The 15454-nt window shown below is 44.0% G+C and overlaps 1 protein-coding gene across 1 annotated transcript in view; it reads left to right on the top strand.

Moving 5' to 3' along the window:
- HABP4 (hyaluronan binding protein 4) overlaps positions 1-15454 on the top strand; it is a 40906-nt gene that overhangs the window by 13586 nt on the left and 11866 nt on the right. Inside the window, exons 3-5 of the mRNA XM_010358145.2 lie at positions 317-457; positions 690-758; positions 6267-6350. Coding sequence (XP_010356447.2) covers positions 317-457; positions 690-758; positions 6267-6350 — 294 coding nt within the window. The remainder of the gene's footprint in view (positions 1-316; positions 458-689; positions 759-6266; positions 6351-15454) is intronic.

The raw sequence follows: 15454 nt of genomic DNA on the forward strand, positions 1-15454 counted from the left end.
GGGCCTGTCTAGCACCTGCCTCTCATGGGCTGGCCCCACCACTTAGCCTACTCTGTGCCTCCGTTTCCTCATCTGTAGGCAATAATTGTATATTAAAGATTTGTCTGCGAGCATCCAATTACTATATGCAAAATGCTCAGAACAATGCCGGTATATAGTCTATAGTGTGTGCTCACTAAAGGTTCACTATTAACTTATGATTCGAGCCACCATTCTTTCCAGTATGTTATAACCATGATTTTCTTTTAGAATTTTTTTCCGGAGGAGACCTTAGACCTTTGATTTACCAGTTTTTATTATATCCATTTCTTCCTAGACCAGGTGATAGGTTTGATCGAGACAGACCGCTGAGAGGACGTGGAGGCCCGAGAGGGGGTATGCGCGGCAGAGGCAGAGGTGGCCCCGGGAACAGAGTTTTTGATGCTTTTGACCAGAGAGGAAAGCGAGAATTTGAAAGGTACAGTGGGAATGACAAAATGTAAGTTGCTTTGTAAATGCTATTTTTACTTGAAGATGTTGGCAGCACATGGTATGAATCTATTCTGTGTTAATATTTAGTTAACTTTCTAGTACTGTGCTGTTATTCCTGTGAGAAGCTGATCCTGGGATTTTCATGAACCACTCTTTCTGATGCGGAGACTGACCGGAGACTAGCTTCTGGTTTACGGGACTATTCTTTCTTTCCATAGAGCAGTCAGAACTGAAGACAACATGGGTGGATGTGGAGTTCGAACCTGGGGATCAGGCAAAGATACCAGGTACGGTGTAAGTGTGTGCCCTCTGAGAACCTGCAATTAAGTGGAAATCTCTGATCTTTGCTTTTCTTGAAAATGATGTCTTCCGTGTTGTGCTTTATACCAGTGTATACCCTAAGTAGAGACTGATTTTAGGCTTTTGTTTAGTGAGATAACTTTTTAAAACAGGTTTGCTATGTTGCAGTTAGATTTAAACTGCTTTTAAAATTCTGTAGCCAGGCCGGGCGCGGTGGCTCAAGTCTGTAATCCCAGCACTTTGGGAGGCCGAGATGGGTGGATCATGAGGTCAGGAGATCGAGACCATCCTGGCTAACACGGTGAAACCCCGTCTCTACTAAAAATACAAAAAACTAGCCAGGCGAGGTGGCGGACGCCTGTAGTCCCAGCTACTCGGGAGGCTGAGGCAGGAGAATGGCATGAACCCGGGAGGCAGAGCTTGCAGTGAGCTGAGATCCGGCCACTGCACTCCAGCCTGGGCGACAGAGCAAGACTCCATCTCAAAAAAAAAAAAAAAAAAAAAAAAATTCTGTAGCCAAACAAATTTGTGACAGATGACCATGTATTTGCTCAAACATATGGCACTGTACATTTGCACATGCCTCAAAATGCTTTTTGTTGGCTGCACACAGTGGCTCACGCCTGTAATCCCAGTACTTGGGGAGGCCAAGGCGGGTGGATCACTTGAGGTCGGGCGTTTGAGACCAGCCTGGCGAACATGGTGAAACCCCATTTCTACTAAAAATACAAAAACCAGCTGAGCATGGTGGTGGGTGCCTGTAGTCCCAGCTACCCAGGAGGCTGAGGCGGAAGAGTTGCTTGAACCTGGGAGGTGGAGGTTGCAGTGAGCCGAGATGGCACCAGCTGCTCTCCAGCCCGGGTGACAGAGCATCTGTCACTCAGCATCTCAAAAAAACAAAAAAAAGTTTTTTTGTTTTGTTTAATTTTATTACTTTTTAAAATAGAGACAGGATCTCACTATGTTCCCCACGCTGGTCTCGAACTCCTGGGCTCAGACAGTCCTCCTGCCTCAGCCTCCCAAAGCGCTAGGATTACAGGCGTGAGCCACTACATCCAGCCTGAAATGCTTTTTAAATTCCTGGATATTCTATGTGTTTTTACCTTTCAAAGTTCTTGTGGATCCTTGACACATCTTCATTTTATAAAATCATTTGTAGATTGAAGCTTAGTGACAGGTTTCACCTGAGGCTCAAGTTGGACATTTCTCTGAGGCTTCATGGTGCCTTAGATGTGCGCCAGTTCTGCTAGTTAGATACATGGTTCTGCTCTGTTTTATTTCACAGCTGGAGGGATGATGCCTTCCGGGTGTCTGCAGAAGAAGAGGTAGGGCATGCGGCAGGCGGTGCAGTGTGAGCAGTGCCACAGGGCAGGCTTCCCACTAGCGCAAAGGCTTGAGGGGATCCAGGCTTCCACTTTGAAGAATATAAGCTTTTTTTTTTTTGAGACGGAGTCTTGCTCTGTCACCCAGGCTGGAGTGCAATGGCGTGATCTCGGTTCACTGCAACCTCCACTGCCCAGGTTCAAGCGGTTCTCCTGCCTCAGCCTCCCAGGTAGCTGGGACTACAGGTGCCCGCCACCATGCCCGGCTAATTTTGTATTTTTAGTAAAGACTGGGTTTCGCAACATTGGTTAGGCTGGTCTCGAACTCCTGACCTCAGGTGATCTGCCCGCCTCGGCCTCCCAAAGTGCTGGGATTCCAGGCGTGAGCCGCCGCGCCTGGTCAGAATATAAGCTTTTTACATGAACTTATTTTTCTTAAATTGTTGTCCTTAAAGACAAATGTGTAAACTAATATCAAATGTAACAATGTTGGATTTACTATCATTGCTCATTTGTGTTCTCCTTGAAAAGAAGAGAAACTTGTTGAGTGTTTCTCTATCTGGGGTTCTGCAGGATCTTGATGACAGATCTTTTCATTTTGTTTTATTTTATTTTGATAATATATTTTAAAAAGTAATATAGGCACCTTCTTTCTTTTTCTTTTCTTTCTTTCTTTTTTTTTTTTTGAGACAGAATCTCACTCTGTCACCCAGGCTGGAGTGCAGTGGTGTGATCTCGGTTCACTGCAACTTCCACCTCCCGGGTTCAAGCAATTCTCCTGCCTTAGCTTCCCGAATAGCTGGGATTATAGGTGCCTGCCACTATGCCTGGTTACTTTTTGTATTTTTAGTAGAGATGCAGTTTCACCATGTTGGCCAGGCTGGTCTCAAACTCCTGACCTCAGGTGATCCACCTGCCTCAGCCTCCCAAAGTGCTCAGATTATAGGCGTGAGCTCCCATGCCCGGCTTGGGCACCTTCTTTCTTAATCATCTGATTTACCACCTTATTTAATACTACCACTTCATTTCAGTTTGCCTTTGAACTTAAAATCATTTTGGCTCTAAGTGGTTACTTATCCTGGAGCGCCAGCCTTGGCCTTGTAATGTTAAGAGGTGACCACCTGTGCCCCTGGCAGGCTGGCATGTCTCGTTGTTAAAATGACATGTGCCCCATGGCACTCATTTTGGATTGGTTTGTGAGTTAGAAAGTCAAAGCTCTTTTTTTTTTTCCCTCTTTCTCTAAGTCAGGGTCTGACTCTGTTGTCTATGCTGGAGTATGGTGGCTCAGTCTTGGCTTACCATAACCTTGAAACCCCAGGCTCAGTTGATTCTTCCACCTCAGCTTCCCGAGTAGCTAGGACTACAGGCACACGCCACCACACCCAGCATTTTTTTTTTTTTTTTTTGGAGACAGAGTCTCACTCTGTTGCCCAGGATGGAGTGCAGTGGCATGATCTTGGCTCACTGCAACCTCTCCCTCCCGGGTTCAAGTGATTCTCCTGCCTCAGCTTCCCTAGTAGCTGGGACTACAGGTGCTTGCAACCATGCCCAGCTAATTATTTTTTTTTTGTATTTTTGGTAGAGATGGGGTTTCACCGTGTTAGCCAGGATGGTCTTAATCTCCTGACCTCATGATCCGCCTGCCTCAGCCTCCCAAAGTGCTGGGATTACAGACATGAGCCACCGCGCCCGGCCTTTTTTGTATTTTCAGTAGAGATGCAGGTCTGCTGTGTTTCCCAGGCTGGTGTCAAACTTCTGGGCTCAAGCAGTTCACCTGCCTTGGCTCCCAAAGAGCTAAGACTACAGGCGTTAAGCCACCATACCCAGCTAGTCAAAACCCTTAGGTGGTTAGAATTTGTAATGGAAAGCTTTTCTTAGAATAAGACTAATTTCTTAATAAATAGAGATAAATTTTATTTATTTGTACATTTACTTCGTACATATCTTAATAAATGGAGTAAGAAATTTATTTCTTAATAAATCAGCTTGAGGTCATGAAAATGATGCAGTGCGAAGGAGTTATGTGCTGCTTTAGATTAGTGAGAAGAAAGTGGAGGTGAGCCTAACACAGTAAGTAATGGTTTGTGGCTGGCAAAGCCCAAGTGCCTCACCGTGTATTAAAGGTGTAAGGGCTTTGCAGTAGTTTAGTATTCCTATTTGAAGACACTGACAGCAATAACTGGGTTTAAGGACAAAATGCCTTCAAACTGGCATGACTGTGCCATTTCAGTAATAATGCTTTTCTTCAACAGTTTGACAGCGCTAAAATAGAATTTTTTCTATTTATCTGTGCTGAAATAGAATTTTTCCATCTGCAATAATTTAAAAAGTGTATCAGATATTATTGTTAAAATTGCAATAGACACCCATGAATGCAGTTTTCAATAATGCTGCCTTTCAACTTTTATTGTGAAGAACAAGACAGTTTTATTTGTTCTCAAAGCAACATTTGATGAAAATCTGTTGTCAGAGATTTGATTAAGTGTGAGGTCTGATTAAATTTGAACTAGGTAACAAAGCCTTGAAGTGTGTAACATCATTTTATGGAACATATGTGCACAAATAGGGATTTTCTGCACCAGTACAACTGAAGTCAAATATAGACATGGGCCTTGGGGTTATATCTTTCTTCTGATAAATCCAACATTGGTGATTTACCTTTTTTTTTTGAGACGGAGTCTCACTCTGTTGCCAGGCTGGAGTGCAGTGGCACAATCTCAGCTCCCTGCAACCTCCGCCTCCTGGGTTCAAATGATTTTCCTGCCTCAGCCTCCCAAGTAGCTGGGACTACAGGCACGTGCTACCACGCCCAGCTAAGTTTTGTATTTGTAGTAGAGACGGTGTTTCACCGTGTTGGCCAGGCTGGTCTCAATCCTCTGACCTTGTGATCTGCCCGCCTCGGCCTCCCAAAGTGCTGAGATTACAGGCGTGAGCCACCATGCCCGGCTGATTTACTTTCAACAAAATAGCAGAACCTGCCAAATTAATTGCGGCTAATTTTGAAACTTAATTTTCTTTCAGTTTTGATCATAGGGTTCTATAAGAGCTATAGGCACAATATTTTATATGCATTTATAAAATAATTTAGGTCAACATGGGGGGAGACATCTGTGATTTTTCTCTTCTGTAAAACCAGCTAATTGCTGAAGTTTAAGAAATACTCAGTTTTTTTGTGGTTCATGCCTGTAATCCTAGCACTTAGGGAGGTTGAGGCAGGTGGATCACTGGAGTCCAGGAGTTCAAGACCAGCCTGAGGAACAAAGTGAAATCCCATCTCTACAAAAAATACAAAAACTTAGCCGGATATGGTGGTGTGTGCCTATAGTCCCAGCTACTCCAGAGGCTGAGGTGGGAAGTTCCCTTGAGCCCGGGAGGTCGAGACTACAGTGAGCTGTGATGGTGCCACTGTACTCCCGCCACCATGCCTGGCTAATTTTTGTATTTTTAGTAGACATGGGGTTTCACCATGTTGGCCAGGCTGGTGTCAGACTCCTGGCCTTAAGTGACCCACCCTCCTTGGCCTCCCAACGTGCTAGGATCACAGGCGAGAGCCACCCTGCCGGCCTGGAACCTTCATTTTAAAAAATAAAAGTTAATTATTCACGTTTTGTTTTAAAAACAGTGAGTTTTTAAAAAATTGATTATAGTAGCTTGGAGTTGAGAATTTAATAATTACTTAAATTGAAAAAGTCTTTTTCTGTTATTGTAGTTCAATTTATGGTTACTTTTTTTAAAAAAAAACTTACTTTTAAAGCCCTCAATAGGCCAGGCACGGCAACTCACACCTGTAACCCCAGCACTTTGGGAAGTCGAGGTGGGTGGATCACTTGAGGTCAGGAGTTCAAAACCAGCCTGGCCAACATGGCAAAACCCTGTCTCTACCAAAAACACACAAAAAAATTAGATGGGTGTGGTGGTGGACACCTGTAATCGCAGCTACTCAGGAGGCTGAGGGAAGAGAATCTCTTGAACCTGGGAGGGAGGTTGCAGTGAGCCGAGATTGCACCACTGCACTCCAGCCTGGGTGACAGAATGAGACTCAGTCTCAAACAAACAAACAAACAAACAAAAAACCAAAACAAAACAGAAAACAATGTTTTCTCCATCTCAAACATGCAGAGGCATTGGTGTGAACGTATTTGTGTGACTAGAGAGGGTCTTTCTGTTTTTCAGTGACGTGGAGCCGACTGCACTGATGGAGGAACCCACGGTGGTGGAGGAGGCCCAGGGCGCCCCGGAAGAGGAGTCTCCAGCCAAGTAGGGCACTTCATTCATTCCCTATTGTGGTGTTGGTTCTCTTCTTAATGATTTCCTTCCTTTTTTTTGAGATGGAATCTCGCTCTGTTGCCCAGGCTGTAGTGCAGTGGCACGATCTTGGCTCACTGCAACCTCCACTTCCTGGGTTCAAGCGATTCTCCTGTCTCAGCCTCCTGAGTAGTTGACACTATAGGCGTGTGCCACCACACCCAGCTAATGTTTGCATTTTTAGTAGAGATGGGGTTTCACCATGTTGGCCAGGCTGGTCTCGAACTCCTGACCTCAAGTGATCCACCCTCTTCAGCCTCCCAAAGTGCTGGGATTCCAGGTGAGCCACCACACCTGGCCTTTCTTGATGATTTCTAAGAGCTCTTCACAGACCAGGAATCTCAACCCCTTATCCTATCACGGAGGGCTGACCTTAATGTATTAATGACTGGCGATCAAACTAATTAATAATTAGTTCAAATAACCTAATGAATATCAGTGATAATTGGTGAAAATTAGGCATTGTGTCCTCTGCCTACAAGCTCTTTTCCAGCAGCTTGTTAAACTCCTTGACTTGGAGTAGCCTGACTTGCATATGGACCTCTAGTGCCTCATCCCCTCTGCGCTCTCCCAGTCCACCCTCCCTCTCTCTTCATTATGTAGCTTAGATCCTGGCTCCGTCTCCAGCACCCTCCAAGTTCTGTTTTTCTGCCTTTTTTTTTTTTTTTTTTTGATACTGAGTTTCGCTCTTGTTGCCAGGCTGGCGCGATCTTGGCTCACTGCAACCTCCGCCTCCCGGGTTCAAGCAGTTCTTCTCCTCAGCCTCCTGAGTAGCTGGGATTACAGGCATGCGCCACCACGCCCAGCTAACTTTGTATTTTTAATAGAGATGGGGTTTCTCCATGTTGACCAGGCTGGTCTCGAACTCCCAACCTCTGGTGATCCGCCCGTCTCAGCCTCCCAAAGTGCTGGGATTACAGGCATGGGCCACTGTGCCTGGCCTCCAAGTTCTTAAATAACCATGCACCTTTAACTCTCTGGCCCTTTGCACTTTCTGCTGTAACTTGCTAGCAAAACCCCTCCTGGGTGACTCCACTATCTGCCTTCTCTCTGCCTGTTCCACAAGCTAAGCAATACAAGTCACATCGTGGCCCGGTTAGAACCCCGTAAATTCCCGGTCACCGATATTCTGAAACCAGGCCTTGGCGATCCCCGGTTCTTGGGTTCACTCTTTTTCTCCCACATTCTCTAATGACTGTTTTAATTTCTCCTCAAAACCCTGGCACTGCCTCCCACCGTACCCTTCCCCCATTGTCCTCTTCCATTTTTTGGATGCAGCGTTTCCTTCTATCTCACAGAGTGATTAGGAGCCATCCGGTGGGAACTTCCTCATCCTCCCACTCCCAAAGATACAAGACTGCTACACCTGCACACCTTCTGGGCTCCTTCCCTCATGGTAACCATCGGGGTGCCATCCCCCCCGACCTCTGCACGCTTCGGATCCTCTCTCCTGCTGACTTCATGAAAACTTCACACTGTCAGTCAGCTCCTTCCTTTTTTGGTATATTCATCTCCTTCCTCCCAACCCTAGTCTTCCAGTCAGCATTTAAACATGCTCAGTCTCTCCTGTGTAAGTGTCCTCTGGACCCCACGTTCTCCGTCAGCTGCCTCTTTCAGAGTTGTGTGTGGCCTTCTTCACTTCCTCCCTTCCGCTTTTTCCTCACTTTAGCCAGGCCTGGCTTCCTTCCTCGTTGCCCTTCTGAAACAGTCACCATGTCTCCGGATCTAATGGATGCTGCAGTCTGCGTCTTTCTTGACCTCTCAGAAGCATTTGACTTTATTGATTTCTTCATAAACGTGCTCTCCTGTTGGTTTCTGTGATCACTCTGCTCTTCTGGTTTTCCTTCTGCCTCTCAGCATCTCCTTTGCAGGCTCATCCTTGTCTTTCTGGTTTTTTAAAACGTTAAGTCTTTCAGGGCCCTGCCTTAGGCCTTCTCTTTCTATAGAGTTTCTTTATAGGATCTTAGGCACTTCTGTGGCTTAAATTGTCATTTACATGTTTACTCTGGAATATGTGTCTCTGGCTCCAACCTTCAATGTGGGCACCAGGCCTGTGGGTCCATCTTCCTGCTGGACGCTTCCCCTGGGACATTCCAGATGCTGCTGTGCCCAGCCTGACCGAGACTGGGCTGACTCCCCCCTACACCTCTGGTCCTCATTCGGTGTTTCCATCCAGCTGTACAAACCGGAAACCTACGAGTCATCCTTGGAACTTCTGTCTTCTTGACCCTCCTCTTTCCAAAACCCAGTTCTTCCCTCTGCTCTGGCAATTGTACCCCTAGAAACTGAGCATCACCACTCACCAGCATTGTCTAAGCCATTGTTATCTGGACCACCGCTGGAGCCCCTCACAGGGCTCCCTGTATCCTCACCTTCTACGCCAAAGTGGTGTTCACACTGCATTCGGATTGTCATGCCCTCACCCCTTGCGTAAGACGCCCTGATGTCTTCCTGTCCTTTTTCTGTCCCCTGTCCTGACCTGCAGAGTCCTGTGTGGTCTGGCCCCTGCAAAACCCTCAAGTTCAGATATTGCTGTGCCTTCTCTGGGTTCACCATGAGGTCTTTATTTCATGTTCTCAAACGTACTTTTATCCTGCCCCTGCCCTCACACTTGCCATACAGCTTTCACAACTGCTGTTTCTTTGTTTTCCCAAACCCCCTTTACTCTTTACCTATCTCTTACTCATCCTTCGGCTGCCAAAAGGCAGGGTGTCTAGTGGTTAAGAGCACAGATGTTGAACCGGTGTGATGAGTTGAAATCCCAGCTCTGCCACTTACTAGTTGGGCAAGTTATTTAATTTCTCTTTTTCAGTGGCTCAGTTTTCTTCATCTGTAAAATGGGAATATTAACGTCCCTACATTATAGGGTTTTTGTAAAGATTGTGTGTGCGTGTGTGTGTGTGTGTGTGTGTGTGTCTCCGTGTCCTAGAGTGATGCCTGGCATGTAGCTAGTGCTTTATTAATATCATCTGCTATTATTATTGTTACTCATTGCAAGAGTGAAGGGCCACAGTGATTGATGATTGTGAAAGCTGTTAATTTACGATGCAAAACAATTTCAATGTATTATTCAAAACAAATGTGTTTCATTAAAGAAATAGGATTAACAGTTAATATGAATATTTAGACAGTGAGCTAACTAAGGAACTCAATTAACAGTTTATATGAATGTTGAGAAAGTTAACTGGATACCTTCAGGAGAACATTATATCCTTTTTGAGCCAATAAACATTTATACAAATTCAGGTACTATAAGGCAGAATAATAGAGAGTAAATTATAGTATTGTTCTAATCTATAGAATTGATTGAGATACTCTAGCATTCATAATATTAGACAAAAATATTTAGTCACTCTGAAAGAAAATAAAGCTTGTTGACTTTCTGTCTGCAGTATCCCAGGAGAGCTAGCTGGAAAATCTTTGTCTCTCTTTTCTGCTGACTGCTGCGGGGAAAGTGAGCCTCTATTTGGGATTGCAAGTGCAATGCAGGTGTTGGGTGACCGTGCTGAGACATTCTTTTTTCTGCATTGCCTTGTCAAATTTTAACATTATTACTAAAATTTCTAATAATACAGTTATAATTTTTTGAGACTCTAAAAGTTGGGCTGGTATCTGAGGAGCACATTGAGTGATAGCGATGTTCTCTGGTCTCAGGCCTGTTTGAGTGTTGATTTTGCACTCTGGCTTCTGGCATTTAGCCTGAATGTACTACGTTCAGTGTACCTCTCAGTTCTAGAACGTCTTGGTAGATGAATCTGATGTACTCTCACTTATGTTCAAACACACAACCTAAAGTGTACTTCCATTTTCCTCAGATAGGACGTATGTTACTGATAATTATACGTGCAGTGCCCTTCCATCCTTCCGTCTTCTTCCTTTCATTACAGAAATACTAACTGTTCCTTGTCGCATGGTGTTCTAGTGTTCGACGATACCTGTGATGACTCCTTGTATTTTAAGAATAACTCTAACATTGACCAGGTGCGGTGGCTCACACCTGTAATCCCAGCACTTTGGGAGGCTGAGACGGGCGGATCATGAGGTCAGGAGATCGAGGCCATCCTGGCTAACATGGTGAAACCCCGTCTCTACTAAAAATAGAAAAAATTAGCTGGGGGTGGTGGTGGGCACCTGTAGTCCCAGCTACTCGGGAGGCTGAGGCAGGAGAATGGTGTGAACTCAGAAGGTGGAGCTTGCGGTGAGCCAAGATGGTGCCACTGCACTCCAGCCCGGGCTATAGAGTGAGACTCCGTCTCAAAAAAAGAAAAAGAAAAAAAGAAAAAGAGTAACTCTAACATTTTTAGAGCATTTGCTGTTTGCCAAGAACTGCTGTAAATGCTTCCATGTCTTAATGCATTCAGTTCTTTGCCACTCCATGAAGGAGGAGCTACTGTTATTCTGACACTGGGACAGAGGCTGAATACCTGTCACCTGGCTCACGTGCAGAGCCGGAATGTGAACCGGGCAGATGCACAGACATTCATGCTCCTCTAGCGAGCGGTAGGAACAGCAAAAAGTGCTGTTCAGAACACCTGCTGGTAACTCGGGAGAGGGGAAGGTAAGAGCTGCCGGGATCTCTGAGCATTTCCCGACTCAGGAATATGGAACATCAACTCCCATCCTTCCTGAAAAATACTTTGTTAAAAGAAACTGTGAGGAAGCAGTAATACAAACTGTCTGCAACAAATTATTATTATTATTATTTTTTTATTGAGACGGAGTCTCGCTCTGTCACCCAGGCTGGAGTGCAGTGGCCGGATCTCAGCTCACTGCAAGCTCCGCCTCCCGGGTTCACGCCATTCTCCTGCCTCAGTCTCCCGAGTAGCTGGGACTACAGGCGCCCGCCACCTCGCCCGGCTAGTTTTTTGTATTTTTAGTAGAGACGGGGTTTCACCATATTAGCCAGGATGGTCTCGATCTCCTGACCTCGTGATTCGCCCGTCTCGGCCTCCCAAAGTGCTGGGATTACAGGCTTGAGCCACTGCGCCCGGCCAACAAATTATTTTTTATTGTAATTGGTTTCCTAGAGTATTTGCTGAAACAATGAAGATTTTCTTACTTTTTAGGTTAAATTCACTTGTCCCAGTTAAATATCCAATTAGTAAAGCTTTATTTCTGGAGCCTGCTTTCTTTGATTCGCTGCACGCTTTCATCTATTCAGGTGAAAAGGTATTGCATGGATGGAAATGTGGACATCTGAATCGATGTTTCGATCTTTCCTCTGCGCCCATCATGACTGTTTTCCATGTAGGTGTATTTCTCTGCCCCCTTATTCCCCGCATCTCGGTGGAGCACAGAGGTTGAGTGTAGGCTTTGGAAACGCAATGACAGGATTGGAACTTGCCTCTTCTGTTTGTTTGCTCGCTATGTGGCCTCTCTCGCCTCGGTATTCTTATCTGTAAAATGGGATATTAATTATATCTAACTGTTGATGTCATGAAATAATTCATATAAAGCATTGTGAATAGCACTGGCACATGGTGAGCGTACAGTGTCAGCTAGTCTCATTCGTTTCTAGATAAAGGGAACGGTGGTTAAAGCAGTGTGATTTCTATAATTTCACATGTTGAGACACAAACATATAACTATCCAATGTGTATCTAGCATTAGTCACATTACTATAGATTTGACCACCTTATATCCATAAGTCACTGTCATAGAAAATTCCCTCCCAAAAGTTTTATATAATAAACCAAGGACTGTGAAGGTCTTTGAACTACTCAAAAATGGGGGCGTTAAAACAATAGCAGTTATGAGGCTCTTGGTTGTTAGAAATATACCTGCATGAGCCCTTCCTGGAATCGAAGGATGCGTCTCTTCCTGTGGAATATTGAGTCATTGCGGAAACTGCCAGTAAAACTGTACTCAGAACCAATCAAATGGGAAATGGGGTATGTGTCACAGGATTGTCACCGTGTGTGTTTGCTCATAACCTTTAGTGGGTAGGGAATCGGGTTAAGGAGCTTGTCCTTGGTAATATTATGCTGCTTTCGATGTGGCTTGTTGAAACTGCAGCTGATAAGCAGGGGGGGATATGGGGCATCCATGCCTGTATTCTTGAACGAGGTGCATTCCAGTCAACAGCTTCAGGCTGATACTGCTGAAGGAGGCTGTAACTTGTAACTAATCTGAATTTCACTAGATGCTTTATGTGTCTACACACAATTTCAAGCTTGCATTTAATATATAACTTGTACTTTTTTGATCTAGTTCTTTGTTTAGATATGATGTCCTTTAAGCAAAGTGTGTTAATAACAAGTACTTCTTTGGCCTTAATGTAAAATCTATTCTTTCTAGAATTGAATTTTCTGGAATTTATGAAGTTTATTAGGTCATCTTAAGTATGAAAGAATTACCAAATTTATAGCATTCAGTTCTGTTGATTTTTAAAATTATGTCAAAGTAGGTTAAAGAACATTATGATTCCTTAATATTTATTTTTAGCTCTGTATTAAAAATTTATGTTATGGAAAATTATACAAATTTAGTAGTATAAAGAACTTGTAAGTAAGTTGTTCAGCTTCAACTGTTACCAAATAATGGCCATCCCTGTTTCACGCATATTTCTGTCAACTTCTGCCTCCCCCAGGGTATCATATGCCACTCATAAATGTTTCACAGTGTTATACCTACTACTCTTTTTAAATAACATAACTGGACTACTATTACTCGATTAAAATTTTTTTAATATCCTTGATATCATTAATACCAAGACACTTCTTCAGTTTCCGATTGTCTCAAAACTTTTTTTAGAAAGATAATTCGTTTGAAACAATATTGAAATATACATGTCAATTGGTTAGTCTTTTGTCTGTTTTTAAAACAGCTTTGAGATATAGTTCACATCCAATAAATGGCACATATTTAGCATGTAGTTTTACAAGCTTTGATATATGTGTACACTTGTGAAAGTATCACAATGAGCAAAATCACGAGCACAGCCATCGCCCCACATTTCCTAGCGTTCTTTTGTAGGCCCTCTCTCTTGCCCCATTTCCCCCCGGCAACCAGTGATCTACTTTCTGTCACTACAGATTACTTTGCAGTTGCTGTAATTTTATATGAATGGAATCATGCAGCTCGTATTCTTTTTTGGTCTGTGTTCTTTCTCCGAGCATACTTATGTGTCATTGCGGAGTAGTAGTCTGTTATACAGGTAGACCACCATTTATCTGTTTACCTGGTGGTGATCATTCGGTGGTCTCCAGTTTTTGCTATAAAGCTGCATGAACTTTTTTTTTTTCTTTGAGACAGAGTCTCACTCTGTCACCCTGGCTGGAGTGCAGTGGTGCGATCTTGGCTCACTGCAAGCTCTGCCTCCCAGGTTCAAGTGATTCTCCTGCCTCAGCCTCCCGAGTAGCTGGGATTACAGGCGCCCGCCACTATACCTAGCTAATTTTTTGTATTTTTTGTAGAGACGGAGTTTCACCATGTTGGCCAGGCTGGTCTCGAACTCCCGACCTTGTGATTCGCCCTCCTTGGCCTCCCAAAGTGCTGGGATTACAGGTGTGAGCCACCGTGCCCGGCCTGAACATTTTAATATACAAGTGTTTATATGAATATACACTTCCATTTCTCCTGGGTACACACCTAGGAGTGGAATGGTTGGACCAAATGGTATGCGTATATTTCACTTTGTAAGAAGCTGCTGAACTCTTTTCCAAAAGGGTTGTACTGTTGTTACTTTCTCACCAACAGTAAGTGAGAGTTTACTTCTCCTACATCCTTGCCAGTACGTGGTATGGTCAGTTTTTACAACTTCCAGTCATTTTAATAGGTATATAGCTCATTATGGGTTTTTTTGGTCATCATTTGTTTTTTTCTTTTTTTTTTAGAGACAAGGTCTTGCTCTGTCACCCAGGCTAGAGTACAGTGGTGTGATCACAGCTCACTGTAACCTTGAATTCCTGGGCTCAAATGATCCTCCCACCTCAGCCTCCTGAGTGGCAAGCGCCACCATGCCCAGCTAATTTTTTACTTTTTTGTGGAGATGGGGTCTCGCTTTGGTACCCAGGCTAGTCTCCAACTCCTGGCCTCAAGTGCCGCCTCGGCCTCCTGGAGTGCTGAAATTACAGATGTGGGCCACCGTGTCTAGCCTCATTGTGGTTTTAATTTGCATTTCCCTAATGACTAACAATGTTGAACATTTTTTGCGTGGTATTTCCCATCTGTATTTCTTCTTCAGTAAACCTGCTTTGATAAAGAGCCACTGCCACCAGGTACTTGATTGTTTCCAGGGCATTTGGGTGGACAGAGCTGGGAAATAGACACACACACACATTAGAAGATAAAACATGAGTTCATTCAATATTTCCAATTCAAAGTTGCAATACGGGATTTTTTTTTTTTTTTTTTTTTTTGAGTTGGAGTCTCGCTCTGTCGCCCAGGCTGGAGTGCTGTGGCGCGATCTTGGCTCACTGCAAGCTCCGCCTCCCGGGTTCATGCTATTCTGCCTCAGCCTCCCGAGTATAGCTGGGACTACAGGCCCCTGCCACCACGACCGGCTAATTTTTTGTATTTTTTTTAGTAGAGATAGGGTTTCACCGTGTTAGCCAGGATGGTCTCAATCTCCTGACCTCGTGATCCGCCCACCTCGGCCTTCCAAAGTGCCGGGATTACAAGCGTGAGCCACCGCGCCCGGCCTGCAATACGGGATTTTTACCTAGACTACTTGTTTCTCCTTTTCTTACATACTGAAAATTCTAGTTCTGAGTAACATTGTGCTTTTAATCATTCGTTGCACATAAAACAGTCACAGCATTACCAACACTACCTTCAGTAACACAGTTACTGAAAAGCTATGTCGAGGAGGGAGATGAGTAACCAAATTTGTATTTCAAAATCATTTGAAATAGTTTCTCTTGATGGTTATATCACCAGTTTCATAAACATTTAGGTTACTTTGATTCATTTTACTTTCAAATTTTAGAGATTGAATTTTAATTTAAATCTGTTTTATAATTATGTAAAATATTTACATGTTTCCAAAGTTCAGTCTGAAAAACATGATTTCTTTTTTTTCTTTTTGAAATGGAGTTTCACTCTTGCTCAGGCTG

This window comes from Rhinopithecus roxellana, chromosome 16 (genome assembly GCF_007565055.1).
Source record: "Rhinopithecus roxellana isolate Shanxi Qingling chromosome 16, ASM756505v1, whole genome shotgun sequence".
In the NCBI taxonomy this organism is placed as follows: domain Eukaryota; kingdom Metazoa; phylum Chordata; class Mammalia; order Primates; family Cercopithecidae; genus Rhinopithecus; species Rhinopithecus roxellana.